Source organism: Acartia tonsa, chromosome 9 (assembly GCF_053477335.1).
Source record: "Acartia tonsa isolate MP-2025a chromosome 9, ASM5347733v1, whole genome shotgun sequence".
NCBI classification, from domain to species: domain Eukaryota; kingdom Metazoa; phylum Arthropoda; class Copepoda; order Calanoida; family Acartiidae; genus Acartia; species Acartia tonsa.
The window spans coordinates 6,466,792-6,494,637 of record NC_137268.1 but is presented as its reverse complement, the minus strand read 5'-3'; the positions used below and the strand labels follow the sequence as shown (position 1 = coordinate 6,494,637).

The 27,846-nt window shown below is 32.5% G+C and overlaps 3 protein-coding genes across 4 annotated transcripts in view; 2 read left to right on the top strand and 1 right to left on the bottom strand.

Moving 5' to 3' along the window:
* LOC145328087 (uncharacterized) overlaps positions 1-27,846 on the top strand; it is a 633,740-nt gene that overhangs the window by 132,233 nt on the left and 473,661 nt on the right. The gene's annotated exons all lie outside the window — the stretch shown is intronic.
* LOC145327703 (uncharacterized) lies at positions 64-9,547 on the top strand. Its single transcript, XM_080171260.1, has 8 exons — positions 64-807; positions 1,163-1,278; positions 1,628-1,661; positions 4,988-5,067; positions 5,556-5,636; positions 6,476-6,556; positions 7,539-7,597; positions 9,408-9,547. The coding sequence occupies exons 4-8, from the start codon at positions 5,009-5,011 to the stop codon at positions 9,500-9,502; spliced, it is 375 nt and encodes a 124-aa protein (XP_080027386.1). The 5' UTR covers positions 64-807; positions 1,163-1,278; positions 1,628-1,661; positions 4,988-5,008; the 3' UTR covers positions 9,503-9,547.
* LOC145328083 (uncharacterized) overlaps positions 24,168-27,846 on the bottom strand; it is a 46,397-nt gene continuing 42,718 nt past the window's right edge. The window contains exons 7-12 of the mRNA XM_080171646.1: positions 27,392-27,492; positions 26,671-26,784; positions 26,262-26,328; positions 25,573-25,653; positions 24,908-24,986; positions 24,168-24,388 (exon numbers count right to left, since the gene is read on the bottom strand). Coding sequence (XP_080027772.1) covers positions 24,296-24,388; positions 24,908-24,986; positions 25,573-25,653; positions 26,262-26,328; positions 26,671-26,784; positions 27,392-27,492 — 535 coding nt within the window. The 3' untranslated portion in view covers positions 24,168-24,295. The remainder of the gene's footprint in view (positions 24,389-24,907; positions 24,987-25,572; positions 25,654-26,261; positions 26,329-26,670; positions 26,785-27,391; positions 27,493-27,846) is intronic.

Here is a 27,846-nt window from a genome sequence, read left to right as displayed (position 1 = left end):
CGAAGAATCTCGCTAACAGCTGAACAAATATGGTTCTCTTTGCAATTTAGCTTTTCTATTTTTGGGTAGGGTTCCTTAATCCTCCCAATACTTTATTTATAATTTAGTTTCATTCCATAGAATCTTGTTGGGTTTTAACCCTTACAGATCGGGCCTCAATTCGCACCTTAATATATTTGGGGGGGGCTCTGATTCCCCCCCCCCCCTTCTAACTCGGCTCCTGTTACAGATAGAGACATACGATTTTTTCAGGTGGTTTAAGTGTATTTTCAGAGAAAACAGAATACAAAATTATATTCCCCACTAATTCTGATTTTGCTATTCTAAAAACAAAGAAAGCCAGAATGTAGGAACACCCAATGAAATTGAATTTAGTGTTAGTTTACTATTTGGAGGATAATAAATAAATCCAGAATGATACTTCTTTAATAGTGTACACACAAAACAACAAACATTTTGTAAAAGATTAGCATTTTCTAGTTTTCTATAAGTTTAATGCTTATCAAATATCGAAGAGCTCTAATCGATTTTAAATAGAAAAACAATGTAATAAAAGAAAGAAAGAAAACTTTGTCGTAGAGTTTTTGTTTAACAATACATTGAATAAAGAGTTAGAACAACTTTAATATATGATAGGAAATAAGCTTTTTTACAACATGTACTTATGTATTTCAGTTACATCGATTTTGAAATATTTAACTTTTTCTTTATTTCTTGATTATTTAATAATGCTTCAATTTGAAATTTTAATACAAAATAAAAAAATATTTAATTTTTCTTTTTAGAAAACTGTATGATATCTTCCAGGTAAAGTTTTTACAATTTTAAGGAAGCTTGGTGTTGAAGGTTCAATGCTATAATTGGGCTTTACTAAAAATTAACAAATATATGTATAATAAAAGTAAATATTCTATTAGTTTTTTTCCAAATTAAAGTCTTGAGGTGATTTAGTTTGAGCAATTCTTAAAACCCCTCCCTCCTCTTTAGATTACAGAGCACTTAATGCTAGGGACAAAGCCGCTAGTTCGTTAATATTTGGCTTCTTTTTATATAAAACTTATTGTATTATCAATTTTACAATTCTATATTAAGTTCTCACATACATATATGATTCAAAAATCTTCAGCTTGTTTAAATAATAAAACATTTATTTCTACTTTAGGATAAAAAAATAACCAAGAGATTAATTGATGTTCTAATTATATCAACTCTGATATCTTTTGGGGCAAAAACCTTTGTCAGAAATTTTGACTGGAACTCAAGACTGGCGCTTTTCAAGTAAGGAAGTATTTTTTAGGGATTGGCAGCTGCCTGTAAGCCTTAAGGGAAATCAACAATTTTAAAAATCAGATGGAAGTCTATACTTAAATACTGCAATCCATCTGTTCAAAAAATTTCAAACATCCAAACAAGGTTAAAATTGTCGTGGTTAACACGCAGCTGCCGAGTCCTAATATTTTTGATGCATAGTTATTCTACAATGTATGTGAGTATGTGTGACCGTTGGTTTTAAAAATGGCTATTATTACTTGTCTAGGCACAAAGATACAAAAACATTTATTTTCAAAGTATCTTTTTTTTAAAGCAATGCTTAGTTGAAAAAAAATCAATTATTATTCTTTTTTAGGTCAGGATTACAAAGTACTCAAACTAATGCTAAGGTAAATTTAACGCTTTTTTGTATTAGTAGAAACGTTACTGCTTAAGTATTGTTTTTTCGTATGTCCTGCTTTTTGCCTGCAATATCTAATTTCAAAATAAGTGTCCTTAAATTTTTTTAAATCCATCGCCTTTTTTCCTTTGTTAGTCATCCAAATTAAAATGAATCCTTTCTTTACTTTTATATCTTAATTTGTAAATAAAACCTTATTTCCTGTTTTGCGCATTTTAATAGTGGTGTATGCGTTCATTGCATCCCATGATCGAATTATCAGAATAGCATAATTTTACAATAGTACAAATTGTCCCTTCTATTTATGGTTGTGGAATACGTGGATATATTGACAGGGGAAATTTTGTCGCCATTTTAGGTTGCTAATATGGTCCTTATTTATTGATCAGTTCGTTCATCAATAAGGAGGAAAGGGGATAAGGTAAAGGCGGTGAATGGAGGGCATCGTTATTTTAGCCAGCTGCGTGTATCACTTTATTAGAGTACATAAAATCTGATGCAATATCCAAGTAATAATATATTGATTCTTCCCTTTTGCTTAATTCTAATCAGTTTAACAGCAAATGCTATTGTAAAAATACGCTAAAAACAATATGCGGATTTAATTGAACAACATTTTCAAGTAAATAAATCCACGTGCAAATTCATTTTACAGCGTCATCCTGTAAAATGTACAGGTGTTGCTTCAAAACCACAGATAATATTCCAACTAGCCATTCGATGGTTTTAAGCTATTTTTCTTGTAGGAGTAAATATGTAAAAATAAATGGGTATGTGTTTCAAAAAGCAACATCTTTTAGTGATTTGACTTGGGGTGAAGCTTCAAAAAAAGGTAGGGGAGGGTGGTAGTGCCCTTACCAAAAATAGTTATAAACCTTCCCTGGACCTATGAGAAGTTACATTGTAAAAATGGACCATATCGGTTCAGTGGTTAGCGAGATCATTACAAGTATAATAACTATTATGATTTTAGACGTTACATTGTATAAACAAACTCAACGCTGTAAAAAAGAGCAAAAATTCAAGTATTTTATTTCACCCTTAAAATTCTTGCATTTTTATATTTCTTGTATTGTTGAATAATTCAGTTGATAAGAATTTAAATATTTAAGCAAATATCCTTAATAAAAGCCTAGAATATAAGGAAAACTGCACATGTGAAGAGAAAAATTTATTTTGTTATATCCTATTTGATAAAGTAGTAAGCTTTTTTTGTCTAAAGCTTAAGGTTTGATAACTATTGTAATTGTAATTTATTTCCTGTGCAATAACTGCTCGCCTCGTTTTATTGCACTGCAGCATTACAGAGGCCTAATTGACCATTAGCATCACTGAACCGATTGAGTTCTTTGTTTTATGGAAGCTTCTTATAGATCCCTTGATGGTTTTAGGCTGTTTAATTCTTATGTCTAAGTTTGGTTTTAGGCTATTTTCCTACTTTTCTTACTTCTTCGAATGAAGAGCTCCTGTATGATAGGAGCTCAGCCGCTAGTTATTTTAAAATTGGCTTACCTGAATTTAAGTTTAACAAGGAGGAGACTATCCATAAAAAGCGAAGCACAAAATTAGTTGAAGGACAAAGTAAGTTATAGAGCAGATGTTTATTTGTCATAATAAAAAAAGAGAGAATACGCAAAATCTCAAAGTAATCACGAAACCTTTATAAAAAAAGGTTTATGTCTTTTAAAGCATGACCGACAGGCAGACGGACAAAACAAAGTATACTAGTGCATATATCATATGTCATAAGAATCTTTCAGCTGTCTATCTTGAAAGACAGTCAAGAAAATCACGATTTTCCTATAGCGAACTGACTGACTGACTGACGGACAGACAAATAGAATATTTTCACACTGCCATTACGATTGTATTGTTCTAAGAGATCTCACTGTTCCCCCCCCAGATGCTAGGGCCCTTGTATATAAAAAAAGTATTGAGATTAAAGAAATTAGTGTTATAAATAGGCAGCTTAAATAGCAATCTTCTTTGGTGTGATATCTAAATTTCTAAATGTGTTTATACAAAGCAGCAAATTGTTATATTTGTGTAATATTTTTTATGATTTATAGGCAGATTAATAAATTTATTAAAGACAATAATATTTTTTTTCAATTATTGAATTTTTTCCCTCCATGTGGCTTTCAGCCAAAAAACAATTCTATATGGTATATATGATTTATTCGGTTTTTCCTGAAGATTTACGCCTTATTATTAAATTATTTTTTTATATTCATAAATAACCGGTTCTCATCCATAGGAAAAAACTATGTCTAGCATCGTATTATATCAAGATTTCTACAAATATTAAAATGTACAATCATAAACAACTCTAAATTCCAAGAATACACGAAGTATGTTCTGAAATGAGAAACTTTAATTACAATTACAATTCAAACTTCGAATATAACTAGACTATATAGTATATATATTCTCTGTCTATCTAAATAACCATCTTTGTTGATGTCTGTTTATCATTTTTATCTCTTTTTCAATCTATCTAACTATTTATATAATAAACTTGATCATAATCAGTTTCAGGAGGGTTTAGAAGTGTTTTATATCTATAATACAAAGTAGAACGATGTCTGTCTGTCCGTCCGTCCGTCCGTCTGTCCCTTAAGATCTCGGTAACCACTGAAGCGATCGGATTCTACTCCTTAGGGAATATACCTACTGGTCCTGTGGTGATTTAAGGCTATTTTCTTGGGTGGTGGGACACCCCCAACACCCCCAAAAATAGAAAATCCCCCCAATTTTTTTTCTTGCGTAGGTATCTATTTTTCCACAATTTTTTTTCTTATGGGGAAGTTAGTTCATATAAAACTACTGGCGGCAGCACCTGTAGTACTCAATTTTTTGTTTTAAATTACCTCTTGGGGCAAAGTCCCTAGAGGTTAAGGGCGTAGCCAACAGTTGATTATAAAATATTTAGTCTGTATACTGGCCTATCATTGGTAATTTGTATCATATGCCGATATTTTTTTACTGATTAGGCACTATAAGGACTCAAGGAGCTTCGAGGGTTTATAGTTTCTACATTCTGTTTATTTAAATATATCTTTACATTTTTACTAGGATCTTATTATCGAAAAAATGTTAAAATTGGGGCAGTACAATAGACTAAAACCATCTCATTCTCAAGACTAAAAATAAATAATTAAATAGCCTGACAGTGGATAGAAAATATTGCAAAAGTACAGCAATAACAGAAATTGACAAAAACACACCCACTTTTTTTCAAAAACACAGTGGCAGTATTTTGCTAGTGGTAAAATTGGCTGCACTGCCTTAATATAACAGAATATATATATTTAGATATTTTATAATTATGGAAACATGGCCAGAGAATCCGGAGATACTGCAGCAGCCAGACTTTGTTATAAAGAAGCAATAAGGTATAATAGTTATTTATCGCAGAGTATTATAGATAGCTTTCCGCAGATATTAAAATAAGAAAGTTGAAAGATTAAAACCAATTTTGTTAGCTCCGAGGGGCTCGAGGCCCAGGCTTACAAAACTGGTATTGATTTTAAGATTTTTATTTTAATATACGTGGAAAATTGTCTGTAATACGATAATATACATGGGTTTTCAGTATGGCTGAGAACTGGTTCCAATCTAACGTATATGTTTTTTCTGCAATCAATCAATTAATCTGAATTCTTTTTCCTGAAAGTGCTTTCAAAGCATTTAAATCCCCCCACCCTCCACCAAATTGAATTGAAAAAAAGTTAGGAGGGACTTAGTTTTTATCTGTCTAGCCCTTGCGGGGAGCCCTAACCCCGTGGGGCTACCATGCTGGGCTACCCAAAACCAAATATAGCCTAACCTAAAGTAATGATTTATCAATCTTCTAATGTTTATTGATAGCATATTGTTTTAGATTATGGCCAAGTTATGTAGTAGCATGGAACAATTTAGCTACATTAGCAGACACTCATCAAGATAGAGAGAATCTATTAAGGTATACATTATCTATCTATCTCATAGACGTCCAAGCTTTTTTTTTTTTTTGGGGGGGGGGGGTAATTCGTATTTGGGGGGGGGGGGGGGGGGTAATCGCCCCATTACCCCCCCCCCCCCCCTTGGACGTCTATGATCTATCTATCCATTCATATCGTCCATCTAACTATCAAGTAATGTAGTAGCATGGAACAATTTAGCTACTTTAGCAGATACACATCAAGATAGAGAGAATCTAAAGGTATACATTATCTATCTATCTATTTATATCTGCTCATCTATCTATCAAGTAATGTAGTAGCATGGAACAATTTAGCTACTTTAGCAGATACACATAAAGATAGAGAGATTCTATTAAGGTATATATTATCTATCTATCCATTCATATATATCCATCTATCTATCAAGTTATGTAGTAGCATGGAACAATTTAGCTACATTAGTAGACACACATCAAGATAGAGAGAATCTATTAAGGTATACATTATCTAGTTATCAAAATTAATTAACCATTTTTATCTATCAATTTATCTCTCTATCTATTCATCTTTCTCTCAATCTGTCAACCAATCTTTCAATCAGTATAGCTATCTACCATCTATCTTTCTATCTATCGTAGCCGTCTAAAGTGCCCTTGCAAAATCGGGATAGATGTCACTGCTTTTGGCCTACCTATTCTATTTACGTCTGGAAATACTTTATACCCCATCTCTTTTCTTGGGGGTTTCTTCGCTTTTCCGTTTCTCTTTCCCTCTACTATGACGTCAATAGAATAGGTAGGCCAAAAGCTGTGGCATCTATCCCCTTAGTTATTATTTACATTTGTATTATTATTTTCAGGAAAGCATTACTGCTGGATCATACCCATGCAACCTCACTGTACAATCTTGCAGCACTGTACAAACAAAGACAAGATTACAGGAGTTTGTCATTTATGTTTATTGATCTCTATATCAATTTTGACAAGGCTCAGCAGTCGGGCATCATCCTTGTGTAAGCCTCAATGGAATTGCCCTATTAAACTTCAGCTTGATATCTAAACCACCTGTTCCTAAACATATAATACTTCTTTTATATAATTTTTTGTCACACTATTCGTGGGTTTAAATTTGAGGCTTATGCGTAACTGAGGCGCGGCTGCCGAGCCCTGAATTTGGTAAATAAAAACTGAAACATTTTCACAGCAAAAAAAAAATAAATTACAGAAAATTCAGCGTTTGTTCATGCTGATTGTATGAATCTAGCAATAACCATTCAAATTACTAATATTGAACTGTTAGAAAAGTAACAATTTTAAATTCTTGAATTCAATCGATAAACTAAAAAAATTCATACTTATTTGGCATTAACGAATTTAAATAATAACGATATAGTTATAACAGTTAGGGAGTTGAATCCATTTTTATAGAAGCAGAAATATAATCTATGATTATGGTTTGGACCCTCTAAAACTGTAATCTACCCTTCCACTTTCCCCTCTCTTGGTGAAGATATCTTCAACGCCGATACGATTTTTGAAATATAAGATTCCACTTTTGTCTCTCTTGTTGAAGATATCTTCACCAAGAGAGGCAAAAGTGGAATCTTAAATTTCAAAAATCGTATCGGCGTTGAAGATATCTTCACCAAGAGAGGGGAAAGTGGAATCTTACATTTCAAAAATCGTATCGGCGTTGAAGATATCTTCACCAAGAGAAGGGAAAGTAGAATCTTACATTTCAAAAATCGTAGCGGCGTTGAAGATATCTTCACCAAGAGAGGGGAAAGTGGAAGGGTAGATTACAGTTTTAGAGGGTCCAAACCATAATCATAGATTATATTTCTGCTTCTATAAAAATGGATTCAACTCCCTAACTGTATAAGGAAGCAGAAGCTATAAATAATTGACAATATTGAATTACAGAAAAGCTGTATATTACCTAAGTATCTGTATGAAACTTCCTACATGCCATCCTCAAGCAGGTGAAGATATTTATACTATAGATTATAGTTTAATTTGATTTGATGCTTTCCCTTTAAATTGCATAGCTATCAGAGAAATACCCACCCACCACACTGATTAATAGGATAAATTGAAAAAACAAGGAGGAGGGGGGGGGGGGTACTGCTGTCTGACCTCTGCGGGGTTCCTATCCTTGTACCCAATATAACCTAGCCTAAAATAAACCCTTAACACATGGGGGATGGTTTCTATGTTCCAAATATTAACAAACATCTTATATTTCATAAAATCAAGTCACTCCCTCTTTTTAAGTTTAAGCAGACAACAAATCCGTTGATGCAAATATGTTTCTTAAAGTTTAACTGCATTGTTAAAAGTATGACCTACTTGCAATTTTCATACTCTTAATATTTATCACTAGACTAACACATAGCAGCAGAAGGGACCATAGTTCCATTGCAATCTAAGTCGTTACTTTAAATAATGAACCTACTGACTTATAGTTAAACTTTTTTCCATTGTAAAATATACCTTACCATGAGACCCTATCAAGAAAAGTAAAGAAGGTCTTAATTTTTCAGGTGTAAAGGTTACAAAATAAACACTGACCTTTACAATTAATGCAGTTGTATACCCTCTAATGTTAAAATTGAGAGAGAGAGGGGACTGTTAATGCTGTTAATGGGCTGCTAATTGCAGTAGTATTCGTTGGCTTACTAACTTTGGGAACTTTTTGACTTTGGTGAATTTTAATTGGTTGATTCAAAAGGTTGAGTGTTCAAACGTTTAAACCACTAATTTTAATTTACAGAAGGGGTAATTATGTGTATCATCATTGGGGATGCACATAACTTTATATGTCTTATGCCTTTAGATCCATGGATAAAATCAAACTTTGGTGTAAAGTAAGTTTGTTTCAAATTGAAAAAATATAAGGCAAATTAGACTGGATAAACTTGAACCAATACTTAGCTTTCAGGAATTTCAGGAAACATACAAGTTATTCATTGCATCGTATTATAGACAGCTTACTGCGGTTAACAAAATGAAAAATTACAAGGTTGAAAGCAGTTTAATTTTTAAATTTTATTTAATATTCGTGTCTGCATTACGATGCTATATATGGCTAAAACCGTTTCTAATCCAGCAGTTACCAATTGGTTTCATAGCCATACAGGAAATTGTTTTCTTATATAACCTTTTATTTTTCAAACTTTAGTTAATAATCTTTGATGAAGTAAGCTAGACTGTTTTTCTTTTGTTTTGCCAACACTCATAAATCTTTTCATGGTTTTATATTTTCCACTTCTTTCAGACACTTATATGTGATTTCATTCCTTTACATCCTGTTAAATAAAGTAGTAAGGATTTTTGTTTGAAGCTTAAAATTTCAACAACTACTAAAACGATCAAGTTTTTTTTTATTTAGATAAGCTTTAAATAGGTCCAGGGCTATTTTTGAAACTCTTCCTAACTCCTTCAATACAGAGTCTTTAGATCATAAAGGCACAGCCGCTTGTATACAAAAAAAAGCCTTCGGATAAATCCAAAATAAGTCAAAAAAATTTGAATCGAATTTAATTCTAGCATAATTTATAATATACTTGGATATTATAACACAGGAAGAATTTTTGTCAATTTACTTGCTAACATGGAACTCGTTTATAGGTCAGTTCTTTCATCCAGTAAAAGTGGAGGGAATTGAGTAAAGGGAATGGAAGGGAAGAATCGTAATTGTAGCGGCCGCACCAAATTTCACATGATTAGAGAACAAGAAAATTTGGTGATCCAAAAATAATATATCCATTTCCAGCATTTATTTTATTTCAGGAAAGTTACTGGGCGAGTATAAACGTCTGCAAAGAGAAGAAAATAATGAAAATAAATCTTATTTACACCATATTCCACCTTCATTAGCTAATTAAAATCTTTTTTCGTACTTTTTCCCTGATTAATAAATTTTATATCTAGTTTGTGTTTATTTCTTTACAGCAAAACTTACCTACAATTATCATTTCTGTCTGTAAATCCTACTCCAATACAGGAACCATTTTTGTTTGGTAAATTTGAAGGAAGATTTTATAGATATTTGATTGGTTTAAAGTTTGAATTGTGCTCATTTTCAACAAGGCATATTGAGTAAAAACGCCATATTATTTGTAGTAGAAGTATAATGTGTGCAAATATTTGTCTATTTAATGTGAGCTTTACTTAAATATTTTAAGTCATATATCTAAAAATCTAACTTGTTTGAATTAAATTTATATTTAGAATTTGCTGCCTTTCTTCATTAATTTCAAATTCAAGTCTCAGAATAAGTTAAGTTCCTGTAATGATACAAACTTTCTTCTTTTTCTTCTGTTATTTGCGTTAATATTAACAGATTTTAAAATTTGGTGCCTTAACACAAAGTACCAGTTGATCCCTAATACCCCATTCACTTGTCTTTTTTTTCAAAAAAAATCAAAATAAGGCGATGGTTATTTTTTTCTATGCCTAATCCAGCGGAGCCTCTACCTGTAGCCCCTAATCCTGCAGTAATCAACAAACAAACGACCCCCCACCCTTTATTATTTTTAAGGGTGTTTATCAATGCTTAACAAGGTAGTTTGTGTGAAAGCACCACAAAAACTGAGAATGAGCTGCTGTAGAATTTCATGATTGCAGATATTACCTGAAATGTGTGAATATCTACTTTGAACCACCCAGTCAAAGTACCCAAAGTTTAAGCATACGAATTAGAGATGGTGTTTAAGTACCAGTGTAAAGAAATTTTAATTTTCAGTGCTGTGCTATGGTATTAAAAACTCATATTAAAATGAAACGGTTTTAATCTACTGATTTACAGAAACACTTGAATAATTTAAATCTAAAATCATCAAAATGATTTCATATACCTTGATTATCTACTAAATGTAAGGATTATAATGAACATAAGATGCGCAGCTATATCAATTTAATGCTATCTAAAATGAATGAAAATATGTTTTAATATTATTAAAGTTTTGTTCTGAATAGTAAGATTCTATTGTATGCTAGAAATCCTATTATAAAAGTAGTAAGATTTGTAACATGTAGTAAAAGATCTCGCTCACCAATGAACTCCAAGGTTTATAATTATATTTTGAAGAGGAAAAAATCTCCCCTTCCCCCAATCTTTTTTTACTATTTCTTTTTAAAACACAAAAATTAAAATGTGTGAGGAGGAAATCCACCCTCTCTCCTAACTCAAGCTCTCTTAGTGTATAAATTTTCCCAACAAGAACTTAGAAGCAGCTTCATGTTATAGTTGTCAGTCACATCCCATAGAACATATTTTGTTTACAAGGTTAAGACAATGGGAGATAATGGGGCGAAGCCATTCATAAAAAATAAATAACTAGATAGAAGATAGAGTAGATTTTAGAAATGAAAATTATGTTGATTTGACTTTGAGTGGGTATTGTTGATCTCTATAATGTAGAGAGAACACTCTGGATATTTTTAATTTTGTTCTCGAGGATTTTTATAATCCCATATGTATTAATAGCGGTTACACCAACTAGAAGCTTCTAGGGGCACTTAATATGGGATTGGGAAAAGTCTAATCTACCCCCCCCCACATTTTTAATTTGAGAAAAAAATCGGCTATGGGTCATTTTTTTGGCAGGGTGGCGTGGAGATACCCTCCCCCAAAATAGCTAAAATCCTTCCCTGGACCTATAAGAAGCTTCGCTGAAAAGGAGAACCATATTGGTTCAGCAGTTAGCAAGATCCTTAGCTACAGACAAAAAAGCTTAATCCTATTATATAGAGTAGTAAGCATTTTTGGTCTGTCCCGAAGGATCTCGCTAAACGCTGAACCTATATTGTTCTCCTTTTCAGTGAAGTTTCTTATAGGTCCTGGGAAGGGTGTGAACTATTTTTGGGGAGGTTGTCCTCACCCCCCTCCCCCAAAAATATTTTTTTAAGTTTTTTTGGAACCTAAATTTAAAATGGAATGAGGTCGACTTTTCCCTCTCCTACCTTAAGTGCCCTAGAGGCTTCTAGGGGGCGTATCCGCTAGTACTTTATATACTTTACTTCAAACACTTAAACCTCAGAATCCCTCACACTGTATGTCATGTATGCATGTAGAGACGTCCAAGTTTTTTTTATTTTGAGAGGGTTAGAATCAGTGGTTTCAAAGGTTTTATGCGGGTAATTTAATGATTTTTTTTAAAATTTGGCGGGTCACAAAATGAGGGTTTTCAAAGTTTGAGAAGGATAATACTAATCACCCATTACACCCAATGTCTATGCCTGCACGTATGTGTATTACATGAATATGTGTGTTATTTATGGACGAAATAAATGGTAAAATTTATGCTGAGCTGGATCTTTAAATCAATTAAATGGTGCGCCAAATCGGGGTGAGCCATCTTTCCACCAATGAGAGCACAGCATTTTACGAAATGCCACGCTGTGATTGGCTGAAATTCGGCGCACCGCGATTTGGCGCACCATTGAAATGATTTAATGATCCAGCTTTGGACTCTCATTGGTCATTTTATTGAGTGACGCCATTTTTTGGCGGCACTTTACGCTGTCTTGAAATTTTACTTAAACAGAAAAAAAACAATAGTTTCAGCCATTATCGAGATCTGAATCTTACGAAGATGAATAATAGACAAATAGACATCCTATTACTTTATATTAAAGATGAACTTAAAATATATTAAAATTGGTCACGGCTGTTTATTACACTAGTCCCCAAAGTTTTATATAATTCCGTTTCTTATCAACAACTTTAGGGACTTTTAATGAATTTTGATTGGTTAGTACATTAAGTCGAGTTTCCAAACGTTTCAACCACTAATTGTAATCTACAAAAGGGCTAATTTTGTGTATCCATAATGGGAATGTACATCAATTTATCGGCCACTGCCTTATCCCTTTAGATACCTGGCTAATGGTAGTAAACCTAAAGTAAAAATATTTAAAAAGTTCGGCTATTGTGTTAATAGGAACCAAAACGACAGAAACACTGATCATAAATGTTGTATTTTCATTTCTATTTTTTTTTGCAAAATCATCATGCTTACTTATACAATCTTTTATACGCAAAAATATTTAATCTATAATACAAAGTAGAACACTGTCTGTCCGTATGTCTTTCTGAAGCCTAAGATCTCTGTAACCACTGAACCGATTGGGTTCTATTCTTCAGTGAATATACCTAATGGTCCTGTCATGGTTTTAAGCTATTTTCTTGGGGAGTGGGAGACCCCCAGCCCCACAAAAAGAAAAATACCCCCTCCTAAAATAGGAAATTATTTCTTTTTAACCCTTACAGATCGGGGGGGGGGGGGCTCCAAGAGCCCCCCCCCCCTCTAGTTTTTTCAATCTCATTTTTTTTGTAGATAAGATGGAGTGCTGTGACTTCATGACTTTTTAAGTTTAGTAATTATACGTCGGCAAGAGTTGATTTTATCAGGATATCTGGTCTGTGTCGGTCGTGGTGTCCGGTCAAAGTCGGTTGGGTAGCACCAAAATTAGAAAAAAATTCTATATAAATCTTAATTTCTACATTACGACTTTTGTGTATAAGGAGAAACCTACAATTTTTTTGGTGTATACTTAGATATCAATGACCTTCTGAGAAAAGTTGTGTTACGACCGTTTGACCGCTCCCTGACCGACTTTATGACCGATTTTTGTCCGGATTTTACTACAGACATATATCATGAATATCGTGGCTTCTATTACAGCTAGAGACCTATAATTTTTTTGTGAAATCCTTGAGCAACATCAAACAGATAAAAATATTAATTGGCGCCGCCAACCGCCGTTTTACCGCCGTAACCGCCGAAAATGGCGGTTTCCGTTATTTGCCGTTTTTCGGCGATGATCAGAACAAGTAATTTTTTTGTTATGAAAAATAAAAGTTCGTCCTAAAATTTGGTCATCCTAGCTGCAAAATTGGCCGCTCTACAGCTGTTTTAAAATTTAGCGGCTGGCCGCTAAAAAGCGGCTAAGGAGCGGCCTGGCCGCTATGACTAGAAAAAGTAATTTTCTCTAAAAATACACATGAACCACCAGAAAAAAATTTTACGTCTTTATCTGTAACAGGAGCCGAGATAGAGGGGTGGCTCTTGGAGCCCCCCCCCCCCCCCCCCCCCGATCTATTAAGGTGGGAATTTGGGCCCGAGCTGTAAGGGTTAAAACTAAAATTAAAAAGGGTGGGTAGTGACTACCCTCCCTCTCTCAAAAAAATCCCCCATGTCCCTTTAAGTGCCCGTAGAGACCTCAAGGGGGCGAAACCGCTAGTAATTTAAATAGTAATGAAATTATTAAAGAGTTTTTTGAAAACGGTAACTTTTTAATCCTGCGCCCCTAGCGTCTTGTGACTCTTTAAAAAAGGGATAAGATAAGGATAAAAACATAGCCTTAAACCATTCTAAGGCTAGAATTTTAAAAATTTGGCTAAAACCATCTCAGTACCTACTTAAAGTTTCAAAAAAGATCTTTTAACAAATGAGTATCTACTCTAAAATATACTTTTTCTGTCTATCTATCCGTAACGCTGTAAAGAAGATTTTGTTATTTTCAAGATTGAAAAAAATGATTTTCTTGGAAGACACTTAGACAGAATGTTTTTTTTTTTTTTTTTCTTAATAAGGCGGTTTCCCTCAAAAAGCCTAGTCAAGCATAGAATACATTCCTAATTTGGAAATAAATTGAAGAAAGATAGGATGAGGTGATTTTTTGTCAGTTTGTATTTTGGTTTAGGTCGGGTTAGTTTATATTATATTCGATGGTGAACACCCATGTAGGGTTAGTGAATGCTGATATAGGCCCTGCTGGGCAAAGAGGGGTTTAGTCCTCGCTAATCACTTCATAGGAAAGCATAAAATTAACTTTTTAACTTATGTTTATTTTTTGGGATATTTAAACCTTAAGGCTAAGGGCGAAGACACTACTTAATATATAATGAATGTTTAATGTTTGAATTGTCTTATAACTTGAATTCAATGAAACCATCTATATCCGAGAAACTTTACTTTCAAATAGTTCCTTAAACTATGTATGTATCTTCTAATCTATCAACCACTAGAGGCCTTGTCCATAGCATCTAGGGCTCTATATCTGTAAGGATATAGAATAACAGAATAATCACAGGACCTATGTGAAGCTTCCAAAAAATAAGTTAATTGATTTAGTAGTTACCTGAGTCTTAAGCTACAAACAAACAAAAACATTACTACTTTTCTTAATAGGACTAGCGGCTACGCCTCTAGAGGCATCTAGGGAAATCTTAAGTTAAAGTTTTATTTTCAAAGGGCGATATTTCTCGGGAGGGTTTTGGTACCCTCCCCAAATACAATAAAAGCCTTTGAGAAGTTACATTGTAAGAGAAAACAATATCGGTCTAGTAATATCATTTGTTACAAAACAAGGATGACAGCATCCATAAGTAGCGAAGCTCAGAAATTATGAATGTATATTATGAATATATTTACAATATACCAGTGTCATCCTATATATTTGATGAAATAGGGAAATGACAAAAACTTCAAAATCACGCAACCTTTCAAGCACGAAAAATGAAAAATCTAGGAATCGATCTAGCACCACAATTTATAAACAAATCTTTATGAAACTTGATGGAAATATGTAGAATATGAGCATATTCAATCCCTGATAATTTTAGCCGCAAATCCTGAATAGGAATTGAGAAAAGAATAGAAAACCTAAAAATCTAGGAATCGATCTAGCACCCCTATTAATATAAAAATCGTAATAAAACTTATGTAAAATATGTAAAATGTAAATTTAAGCAATCCCTGAAAATTTCAGCCCATTATCTTAAAAAGGAGTTGAGAAAATCAGAAAAACATGAAAATTTAGGAATCGATCTAGCACCCCAAATAACAGACGGATGGACAAAACAATGTATAGATTAGATGTGCATATGTTATAAGAATCTTCACTAAAAATTTCAGCTTTCTATCTTTTATAGGAGCCGAGAAAATCACGTTTCCCCCACTTTGTCTCAGACGGACAGACGGACGGACAGACGGACGGACATTTCGAATTATAGAGTAGCTTCGCTTACTTGAGACACAAAGACTAGAATCTTTATGTCACTGTACAACAGTCTATTATTCTTTTTTTATTTTGCAGTGATAAGATAAATGAATTAATGCTTTTATAAAAATATATAATTTTGTAATGTAACAAGATGTACAACATATAAATTAAAAGAATTGGGTCAAAGTGAGTCAAAACTATTTTTGAAAAGTTTAAAACAAAAGAGGAGGAAACCCTCGATTCTATATGTGGACCACTTTGAATCCTTCTCCCCCTCTCTCCCCTAGAGCACATATTCAGTTGTCAAACAAAACAAAAAGAGGAAGAGAATTTGCTAGAAATCACTTTTTTAAAATCACGAAACCTTTATGTGTATTTTGAAGCTTGACCAACAGACAAAGTATATTATTCTAGAAAGAGAGTATATTACACAGTATTATTGTACATGTAGTAACAAGTATAACTACATCCATAATAACTAGATAGTTAGGGGGGGGGGGGAGGTATCATTACTCTAATTACAAAGAATATTACACTAGAAAGAGAGTATATTACACAGTATTATTGTACATGTAGTAACAAGTATAACTACATCCATAATAACTAGATAGTTAGGGGGGGGGGGGGTATCATTACTCTAATTACAAAGAATATTACACTAGAAAGAGAGTATATTACACAGTATTATTGTACATGTAGTAACAAGTATAACTATATCCATAATAACTAGATAGTTAGATGGGGTGGGGGTGTCATTACTCTAATTACAAAGGATATTACACTAGAAAAAGAGTATACTACACAGTATTATTGTACATGTATTAACAAGTATAACTACATCCATAATAACTAGATAGTTAGGGGGGGGGGGGGCATGGGGGTTTCATTACTCTAATTACAAAGGATATTACACTAGAAAGAGAGTATATTACACAGTATTATTGTACATGTAGTAACAAGGATAACTACATCCATAATAACTAGAAAGTTAGAGGGGGGGGGGGGTATCATTACTCTAATTACAAAGGATATTACACTAGAAAGAGAGTATATTACACAGTATTATTGTACATGTAGTAACAAGGATAACTACATCCATAATAACTAGAAAGTTAGAGGGGGGGGGGGTATCATTGCTCTAATTACAAAGGATATTACACTAGAAAGAGAGTATATAACATAGTATTATTGTACATGTAGTAACAAGTATAACAACATCCATAATAACTAGATAGTTAGATGGGGTGGGGGTGTCATTACTCTAATTACAAAGGATATTACACTAGAAAAAGAGTATACTACACAGTATTATTGTACATGTATTAACAATTATAACTACATCCATAATAACTAGAAGGTTAGGGGGGGGGGAGGTATCAATACTCTAATTACAGAAGATATTACACTAGAAAGTGAGTATATTACATAGTATTATTGTACATGTAGTAACAAGTATAACTACATCCATAATAACTAGATAGTTAGTGGGGGGGGGGGGTATCATTACTCTAATTACAAAGAATATTACACTAGAAAGAGAGTATATTACACAGTATTATTGTACATGTAGTAACAAGTATAACAACATCCATGATAACTAGATAATTAGTGGGGGGGAGGGGGGAGATTATTACTCTAATTACAAAGGATATTACACTAGAAAGAGAGTATATTACACAGTACTATTGTACATGTAGTAACAAGTATAACTACATCCATAATAACTAGATAGTTAGGGGGGGGGGGGGTATCATTACTCTAATTACAAAGGATATTACACTAGAAAGAGAGTATATTAAAGGGTGTTTAAAAAAAAACCAATCGCTCACAATTTGAACCACCATAAGTACTTCAAATCTTGGAGATAGACCCCATAATGTTTAGAGTTTTTGATGGGGCATGTAAAAACCTTTCTTTAGACACCTTAAACAGGTTTCTACCTCAATCCTAGCCGATTTAGGATAAAAAAAGGCAGACCCATCCAACATTGAGGCATGGCGGCTCTGTTTAAATCTAGTTCTTGATGTTTGTCAGGTCTTTCTTTTTGATGCCAAATTGGCTAGGATTATGTTAGAAACCTTGTTAAGGTGTCTAGAGAAAGGTCTTTACATGCCCCATCAAAACCCCCAACCTTTATGGGGTCTATCTACAAGATTTCAAGTACTTAAGACGGTTTGTTCTTTTTTTAAAGAGACAAATTTGTCTTAATTTTATTATAAAATATGCACTTTCGGCGTAGGGCAAATTTCTCTGCAAGGGCTAGGTTTCGAGCTCTAGTGCTCTGGAAGGGTGAGTAGATTTAAAATTCAATATTGTTTTATTATTGTCATTGCTTGGGCATGAATTGTACTATTTTTTATTAGTTTTGGACCAAAACTGTAAGGTTTATATTGAAAAAAGTGAAGCGATTGGTTTTTATTTAAACACCCTTTATACAGTATTATTGTACATGTAGTAACAAGTATAACTACATCCATAATAACTAGATAGTTAGAGGGGGGGGGGGGTATCATTGCTCTAATTACAAAGGATATTACACTAGAAAGAGAGTATATTACATAGTATTATTGTACATGTAGTAACAAGTATAACTACATCCATAATAACTAGATAGTTAGGGGGGGAAGGTATCATTACTCTAGTTACACAGGATATTACACTAGAAAGTATATTACACGGTATTGTTGTCTATGTAGTAACAAGTACATATAACTACATCCATAATAACTAGATATTTAGGGGGGGGGGTATGATTACTATAATTACAAAGGATATTACACTAGAAAGTATATTACACGGTATTGTTGTCTATGTAGTAACAAGTATAACTACATCCATAATAACTAGATAGTTAGGGGGGGGGGGGGGGCCGGGGTATCATTACTCTAGTTACAAAGGATATTACACTAGAAAGAGAGTATATTACACAGTATTATTGTACATGTAGTAACAAGTATAACTACATCCATAATAACTAGATAGTTAGGGGGGGGGGGTATCATTACTCTAATTATAAATGATATTACACTAGAAAGAGAGTATACTACATAGTATTGTTGTACATGTAGTAACAAGTATAACTACATCCATAATAACTAGATAGTTAGAGGGGGGAGGGGGGGTATCAATGCTACCTATCATGCACACTTAGGACATCCAGACAAAGATTAAACAATCAGAGACTGGGAGAATCCCACCGTCTAAAATACAATGTGATAAAAATGTTCTTGTTAGATATGAAAAATTAATGATTTTATGAAATAGATAAGAAACTCATTGTTTATGCTACAAATTGTTTTAGTTATTATAAACATTTTATAAAAAATATGGATGTCCATACATAATTGCATAGAGTATAAATGTAAAAATTTAAGAATTTTTAAAAATTATGATTACTTTTTATTATTTTGATTTAAAATACCCAAGTACTACAGCCCCTAGAACTGTCACTCAACTGGCTTTTTGGTAACCCAAACATTTTGACCGCTTCTCCTTTATTTGTTGTTTGGTTGTGTTCAAGTAAAGATCTAAACAGTAGCTGTGAATTAAAATTTTATTTTTTATGATATATTTTAACATTTTGACTATTTTTGTATAATTCTTAATGCTTTTTTTCATTTATTTATGTTGTTGTTTTCTTTTACAGATGCGATTGATAATGAAGATTTTTTCTTTGAAATATATTTCGTTATGAAGCAGCAGTAGTTACTAATTTATAAATATTATGGTTGAGATAGTTTTATAACTGTTAAAAGTGCAAACATTTTTACATCTTAAACTGTGTCTAACCTCAATTTTTTCTTCATTTGCGTAATTTTCGTTTTAAATTTTATTTACAGAAAAATATTTCCTTTTTTTCTTATTTTGAAATAACGTAGAAAATCGCATCATTTTTCTTATTCTTACAGACTGATAACAGAAAGACAGGGCTATCATGTTTTTTTTAAAGACTAAACTGCTTTTTATAATTCACTTTTTCTGTTCGTCCGTCAGTCCGTCCGTAACAATATTTTGAATATCATATATTTTGAATTACTTGATCCGTTAGTCTGTTGGTAAACCTTTAATTAAAGGACTTAAATCTTAAGATTTGTTATTTTTAGGAATTATCCCATATTGTTCGTTTGTCCATCCATGATTTTTTAGTGCTTCACTACTTAAAATTGTTGTCATCCTTGTTTGTGAAAAACCTATATTTCCTTGCTCATTTACTGCTTGTTAAATTTAATAGATTTGTTTTCAAATTCCATTTGTATTATTTTTCTCTTACTCTTGCATTTTTCTGTTTCTTAACAAGCTTGATATAATTCATATAGATATATATAAATGATGATGATGAACGGGTAATTTTTCTTATTATGGCAAATGAACATCTGATATATAACTCACTTTGATTCCTGTTTCTTTGAAACTTTTATTGTTGATTTACTGCTTGATTGGTTTGATAGATATCTTTTCCTGCTCCATTTGTATTTTATTCCTTAACTGTATTGCTTTCTTGTCTTTCTTACTCTAGCAATATTATGATCTTGTTTCTAAACAAGCTTGATAAAATTTATGTGAACAAATGATGATAATGAACGATTAATTTTCCTTTATATTGCAACTAAACATCCGCAATATTACCCACTTTTGTCCATCCATGATTTTTGTGCATTACTACTTATGGATGTTGTCATCTTTGTTCTTCTTTAGATTTTTATTTACTGCTTTTTTTATTTCTCTCACTCTGTTCCATTTGCATTTTATTTCTATTTTTAATGCGCTTATAATGTTTTTGTTTTACTCTTGTATTTTTATGTTCTTGTTTCTAAACAAGCTTGATATAAATTGTATAAACAAATGATGATAATGAACGGTGATTTTTTTATGTTGATGTTAACATAATTTGTTTAATAAAACAAGGTTAAATCTTGTAAATCTTTATCAACATTTACTTTGTAAACGATAATTTATCAATTAAAGTATTCAAAAATCATACACAATCGCTTAAGATGATACATTAAGAAATAAGGGCTATACACCTTAAAAAAACTTTTTCGTGGGTCTTACTATATAAATACAAGGACCAAGTAAATATCCCAGTCTCCCAAAAGAAAAATTGCAGTTTTTCTTAAATAGCAAGTGAGAAAATCAAATAATCCACCGAACAAATCTAACGAACTGACGTTCAGACTGACAGACAAAATTAGTTATAGAGTAGCTTCGCTACTAAAAAATAATTGTTTTACTTTAAAGTATATTAAATACATTTAATAACATTACATAATACATATATAAAGAATTATTTAAATTAATTCAAAAAGACTAGAAAATTTAACAATATTAAATTTTAAAAAGTATCTTTGGGTATTTTTGGCTTTAAATCTACGTATAAAAGATCAAAATTAATATCTAGTAAATATATGAGGATGATTACAAACATATTGTTTGAATTTTTTTTTTTAAATAAGTTGTTTTCATGAATCTTCGGGGATAAGACAATAGACGATAAATTAATTTACATCCTAACAAAATTACCCCTTCTGTTGATTAAAATTAGTGGTTGAGAATTTTGGAATTTGTTTGAATCAACAAATCTAGACTAGTAAAAGTACCCAAAGTTTGTTACCTTGAGGCGTGCTTATAAATGTTGGGTACCAGTACAATTTGCTGTCTATTGTTCCCTCCATCCCTGGTTTATTTTAAAGTTTATATTAAAATTCATCAACAAAAATATGTTTATTTAAAAACAAAATGTAAGAGAAGAGTTAAAAAAATTTTAAATTCTACAATAGTTATTTCTCTCATTGTATTATAGACAGCTTTCCGTGGACTAAATCCAGTTTTGTTATCCCCGATGGGCCAAAGGCCCCGACTAACAAACCAAGTGTTGATTTTATGATTTTCATTTTATTATTGTGGAAAATTGTCTGTAATAAGATGCTACACATGATTTTTCAGTATGGCTGAGAACCGGTTTTAATTCAGCGGACAATAATAGGTTTTGATGCCATACTGAAAAATAACTGATAAAATATTTTTATTTGATTACACTTCTTTTGAGTATTTTTGGTACATTGATAACCTTTACATGTAAAATGTCATGTAAAAATATTACATTTAAAAAATAATTTTATGAACATGGCAAAAACACCATCTTTCTTATCCTCACTCATTTCTGATATGATTTGTTTATATAATATGTTGTTAAGTATTTTTAATTTAGGGTTAGAGGAGAAGGACAATAGGCGATAAATTCATCTTCCAAATATTATTATTATGACTGAATGTTTTTTTTTCAGTAGCGCCTAAAAACCAATTAATATCCCCTGAACAATCATGTATAGCATCGTATTACAGACAATTTTACACAGATATTAAAATAAAAAGCATAAGATTTATAAAAGGTTTGTTAACCGGGCCTTAAGCTTCTTTGGGCAAACAACCTGGTTTTGATTAAATAATTTTTCATTTTAATATCCGCTGACAGCTGTCTATAATACGATGCAATAAATAACATATTTTCTCCAAAAATCTTCCTCCTAAGGAAAAACAAATCACAAATTATCATGGAAAGGCAGCTTTATCGCAGGGAGTAAGGGAGGGGACAATGGATCGAATATTCAATTTTTAGGAGTCTCAGACTTTGGGGACTGGCTTAAAGGGAATGTGCAAGAATTTAGCAGTTTCTGACTGAGTTTGGGGACTTGCGTATGAAATGCCGCTACTCGTTATGTATGGTTTGAATATTGCAGACGGGGAGAAGGGATAAGGGAAGTGGGGGCAAGGGAAATAAACACTCGTTGTGTTAGTTTGGAATGTAGCAGACGGGGAGAAGGGAGGTGGGGGCAAGGGAAATAAACAGAATAAAAAGGGGCAGTCATATTCTTGCTAGCAGCTGGCCGGGTCCAATAATCTTATAATATATAAAAATCACACCAAAAATACCTCAATATATTTTATCAAAAACAAGTTGTGATTTCACTGTACATGACGCTATGGAAATCTATTATTCAATTAACAATTACAAATTTATTGGATTAAACTGGATTTCATGCCCTTTCTTTGATAACTCTTATATTGAATTAATTGCCCATTGTCCCCTCCCTTACTCCCTGGCTTTATCGTCCATTGTCCTCTCTCTCTCGGCTCTAATATTGAATAGAGAATGTAAATTTATAAAACCACGGATAACTAAAAATTAACTTTATGAGCTATATAGCATATTAGAAGCAGATTTAAAAACAAGAACAACTATATCCAAATTTAACAATGTATAAAAAAATGAATATAACAGTTTAATTCGACAATTTGAATTAAACACTTTTGCTTTTGAATTTTAAAGGTAGTTTTTGAGTGCTTTCCCTCAAAGTGCCTTTCAATCACAAAACCCTCCCTAACCCCCTCTCCATTTTATAAAATTAGTAAGAGGGGAGGGGAGGTTCCGTGCATGCTTGACTAGGCACTTAACAAAAAACTGCTACATTTTCAGACATTATAAGTCATAGAGTACCTTTGCTAACTTAAACATTATATAGAAATGACTATGTTCAATAACAATTAATAATATACAAAAACGTATATGACAATTTTAATATTGTAAATTTATCACTTTTTTCAGTCTTGAAGCATAAATAGGAGAGGCTATGTCAATGGATAATTAATTAATCTTCCCCCAAAGTGTGCAATTCTTCATTAAGTAGCTAAATTTTATTTGGGGGAAGGTTATTTTAACCTCCATTGTACACTCCCCCCCTTGATATATACAGGGTGCGGCACATAAATCCGGACAAATTATAATTTTTAAACAAATGAACATAAAATCGTCAATTTTAAAGATTTTATTGAATTTTAAAAACTGGGAAGCAAAATAGGTATATGACTAGTAGATTATTCAACAAAATCGCCGCCAGCCTCAATCACCGCCTCTACCGGCCTCCTCAACCGCCGGCAGGTCCAGGTCAAAATGTACCTGTCCAAGCTGGCGTAGTTCTCCTTGATAGTGGCAATGAGGGAGGACTTTGTGGTATGGACACGTCTTTTGGTGCATGCTTCAAAGTAGCCCCAGGCCCAAAAGTCCATTGAATTAAGATCGGGCTGCTGGGAGGCCACATTTCCTTAGGAACATGAGTAACCGCCAAATTGACAAAATCCATGTTTTTGCTCTCATTTGGGCTAGGATTTAGCTACAGTGGACTTTAAGTACTCAAAATGCGTATCTCAATGAGCTTAAGACACACAAAAAATTTTGGGTGAAATTTCCAACTCCTTACCTGTCGGGCCCTACTGTTTGTGATTTCTTAAAGCTCAAAATCTTGAAAAATCGACCTCATTTCGGCTAGTATTGAGCTAAAATGGATTTAAACACGGCAAAATGTGTGTCTCAATGAGCCTAAGACACTCACAAAATTTGGGGTCAAGATTCCAACTCCTTCCCTATCGGACCCTACGTTTTGTGATTTTGCGCATTAAACCACCGGCGCATTTGGAATCTGCCTTGTTGAACATATGCGCGTCCAGCTCGGTGTACACGTCCATCTTCGTCCAAGGATTTTTTTGTGCTAAAAGGTCATTACCTAAGCTTTCTATAGTGGGGTCAAACGTCCTGATTGGTCAAGTAGTTTTGACGCTATGGCCGTTTAAAAAATGTCCGTATTTATGTGCCGCACCCTGTAATTACTTCATTAGTATATTATCACATAACTAGTTAGAAGCCAGATTAAAGTCAAACTGCTGCTTTGTATGGTTTGCCCGCCTCCTTTGAAGAATGACCAGGACTGAAAAAAAAAATTAAAATTTATATCTCTGTTTCTATCTGATGCAAAGACCCCAAAAGGTTATTGAACCCTGCATAAAAAAAAACAAACCCAATTTTATTTTAAATTTAGTTTAAAATAGGGGGGGGGGGGTTCTGTGGTCAATAGGGAAATAAAGGAAAGCACCAAAGATAGTAATTTTACAAATTGACACAAATGGGTATTATCCTCTTCGGATATATTTCAATTTGAAAATTTTAGAACTATGACTCTGTCCGCGTCGCTCAGCCCCCTAGCCTGCCAAGCCGAGGGCGCTCGGCCCCCTAGCCTATAACCTAAACTAACCTAATTGTCAGGAGGAGGGTGGATACAAAAATTTTCCAAACAAGTTATAAGAGGATAACGTTGACAACTTATGAGGCATCTTTGCTATTTAGTTAATAGAGGTTTGACGTTGTATTTACACGCCAGAGAGCAACTTTGCCGACAAACGGACAAATTAATTTAAGAGTAGACTTGCTACAAAATAAACTAACCAACCTTTTCATCTTTGATTGTAATTTCATCTTGTTCAATGATATCCTCAGTTTGGTTAATTTCTATGGACACCTCTACAGATCTACAAATCGATATATATTTACTTCGATGTTCCACCAAATTTTCATGTACTCTAATAAAGACAATTTTCTCCTGTCAATTTATCCATATGTATATCCACATCTTATATCTATCGACCTACACAAACATTTTAACTTTAGCTTATTAAACTACTAGCGGCTTTGCCCCAGAAGATTTCCAACTTTATGAGAAGCTACACTGTAAAGGAGAACCTTATCGGTTTAGCGTTTACAGAGATCATTCAGAACACAAAACACAGACAGACAGACACATATCCTGTTACTTTTACATAAAAATTTAATTTTAATTTTTAAAAAGGTGTAAAAAAAACATATGATGCTATAGTTGCTTTGGTCCTAGATTTCTAGTTTCAATTTTGAAAAGAAAAATAAATTGAAGGGGCGATTTTTCTTTGCAAGATGAGCTTCCCTCTTCCGTTATAGTTAGAAACCATACTTAGATCTTTAAGAAGCTTTCCTGTAAAGGAGAACCATAGTGATCAAACAGACAGATAAACATCCTGTTACGTTTATAGAAGAATTATTACATTTTTATATACATAAGTTTAATAATTAAATAAAACCTACTTCCAGTATACAGATGGAATGCTAGCTCCACATTTTAATTTTATCTTCCCCAACTTTGTATGGTGATCATTGATGTGCAACCTAGAGTAGGAAATATTTATAAATTGTTGCTGGAAACCTGCAATAATTTGTAGTTGCATATAGGTCCATATTTGGGTTATTTGTTTTTTTTATTAGTGTGTATGTAAAAAGGGAGAAGTAGGTTCCGCTAAACATCCGTAAAGGTTGTGAGTTTTAAGTTAAAAACAGTAGTAGAACGAAAAAAATTTAAGTTTACTTAAAAAATTGTCTATAGTTCTTTTCAATAAGAAATACACATATTTAGTGAATATTACCGTTCGTCTACTATTTCTAAGCCTTAAAACTCACACCTTTACGGATTTTTAGCGCAACCTACTCCTATCTTTTTATCTCCATGTCAAAGTAAAAGAATAGAGATGGCAAGAGCTAATTGTAACCCTTTACCCATTTTGTATTGTGTCTAAGAAATCAGCTAAAAGCGTCGGAGCACCTACAAAAGAACACAAAGCAATTTGGTAGAAGACGAAATGGGTCTTTACCACTTGGGCCAGTAGTTGTCTGGATTAAACATCTACACTTATGCACTGTATTTAGGTCGTCATTTATTTTTTACTGTTTATGTGTCTCTTATTTTCTTTTTATCTCTATTTTAAATTTTTTATTACTACCTTAGATATGATCTAGCTGTAAATTTTCCGTCAGAGGTTTTCAAATGCTCATCTACTTCTATATAGGCTAAATAAATAGAATATTTTAGTAATATACAATTAAAACAGTGTCTTTTGTTTTAGTAATCAAAATATATAAATTAAATGAAATACATTTTTAATTCGGAATAGCTCAGAAAATTAACATTTGATATAAACCTGCGATAAATCTAACGTCATATAATATAAAATTGCAAGTTTTTTTGGCTAAAGCAAAAAATCTCGGAAAATGCCGGTCCAAATTGATTGCTAACTATTAGTGATGCAATGTATATGTCTTAGGTTTTAGGCTATTTTCTTGTGCTCCCCAGCCTTCCTATAATACTTTAACTAATATTTGTAGAGAATAAACTTAAGAAAACAAACTTACCAGGGTCTGCATGATTACCATTGATGAACCAGGTCAGGTTTGTGGCTGGGAATGAATTAGAAGCTGAACAACTGACAAGCAGGTTGTCACCAAGCGAGTATTTAGGTTTACTACCTGAAAAAAAGTATGAACTTTAATTTTATACATTAATTGATGTTTCCAGTATAGCTTCGAAACCGAATAAAATCTTGTTAAAACAAGTTCTCGGCCATACTGAAAAATCATATATATCATCGAATTAAAGACAACTTTCAACGAATATTAAAATAAAAATAATAGAAGTCCCTGGCTAATAAAACTGGTTTTAATCTTATAACTTCTGTTTTCAATATTAACACGAAGCGATGTATAACCATTTAGATACAAATTTTGCTTTGGAAAAAAGACATACATAGCTTTTTTCCATAATATAGGTACCAAACAGAATTGGAAATCTAATAATTATATGTATAGTGATTGATTTGTTTAGTATTAATTTGTTACTTTCACTCAAAAATATTGCTTGACCATTGTAATCCCCCTGCCTTCCATCCAATTGTTAAAAGCTCAAATTAAATGCTGTAACCTTATCCCTACTTAGCCTTTTAGGACTCTCCTAACCTAACCTAGTCTAAAACAATCACCAAAAATGCGTTTTTGTTCTTGGAAGGTTAATTTTGGGTCGAAATGCGCCATACTAATTGTCTTAAAATTGTCCACAAAAATTACAACCAAAAATTACCTGCTATGACAGGACCTGGCTGATCTGGTAGTATAACAACAATAAATATATCTTCAGCACTGGCTGTCTGAAATACAGGTGCTTCTGCTGATACCTCACATCTAGATAGATAGATAAATAGATACATGGATTGATAGATAGATACATTAATTATAACTTTAGTAAAGATAGAGATATATTTCATATGATAAATGGATATATTGATAAATAGATAGATAGATATGTGTATTACTGTATAAGTAGATGTATTAATAGATTTATTTTTATATAATGATAATTAAAAGATAGATGTTTTGAGGACTTATAGATTGATTATAACTTATTAATTTCAGTGCTTAAGCTGTTTAAGAGACAAATACTTCTAGTCAAACCTCACATCTATATAGATAAATAGATTAATAGATAGATATATTAATCACTACATACATAAATAAATATAAGAATAAAATATATGA

Bases quoted from the DNA above. Each gene is read 5' to 3' on its own strand.
- LOC145327703 (XM_080171260.1), top strand. From the start codon at position 5,009: ATGGCCAGAGAATCCGGAGATACTGCAGCAGCCAGACTTTGTTATAAA. The intron at 6,557-7,538 runs GAGTTTGTCATT...ATTGAATTACAG, and splicing joins AAACAAAGACAAGATTACAG to AAAAGCTGTATATTACCTAA. The intron at 7,598-9,407 runs GTGAAGATATTT...ATTTTATTTCAG, and splicing joins TACATGCCATCCTCAAGCAG to GAAAGTTACTGGGCGAGTAT.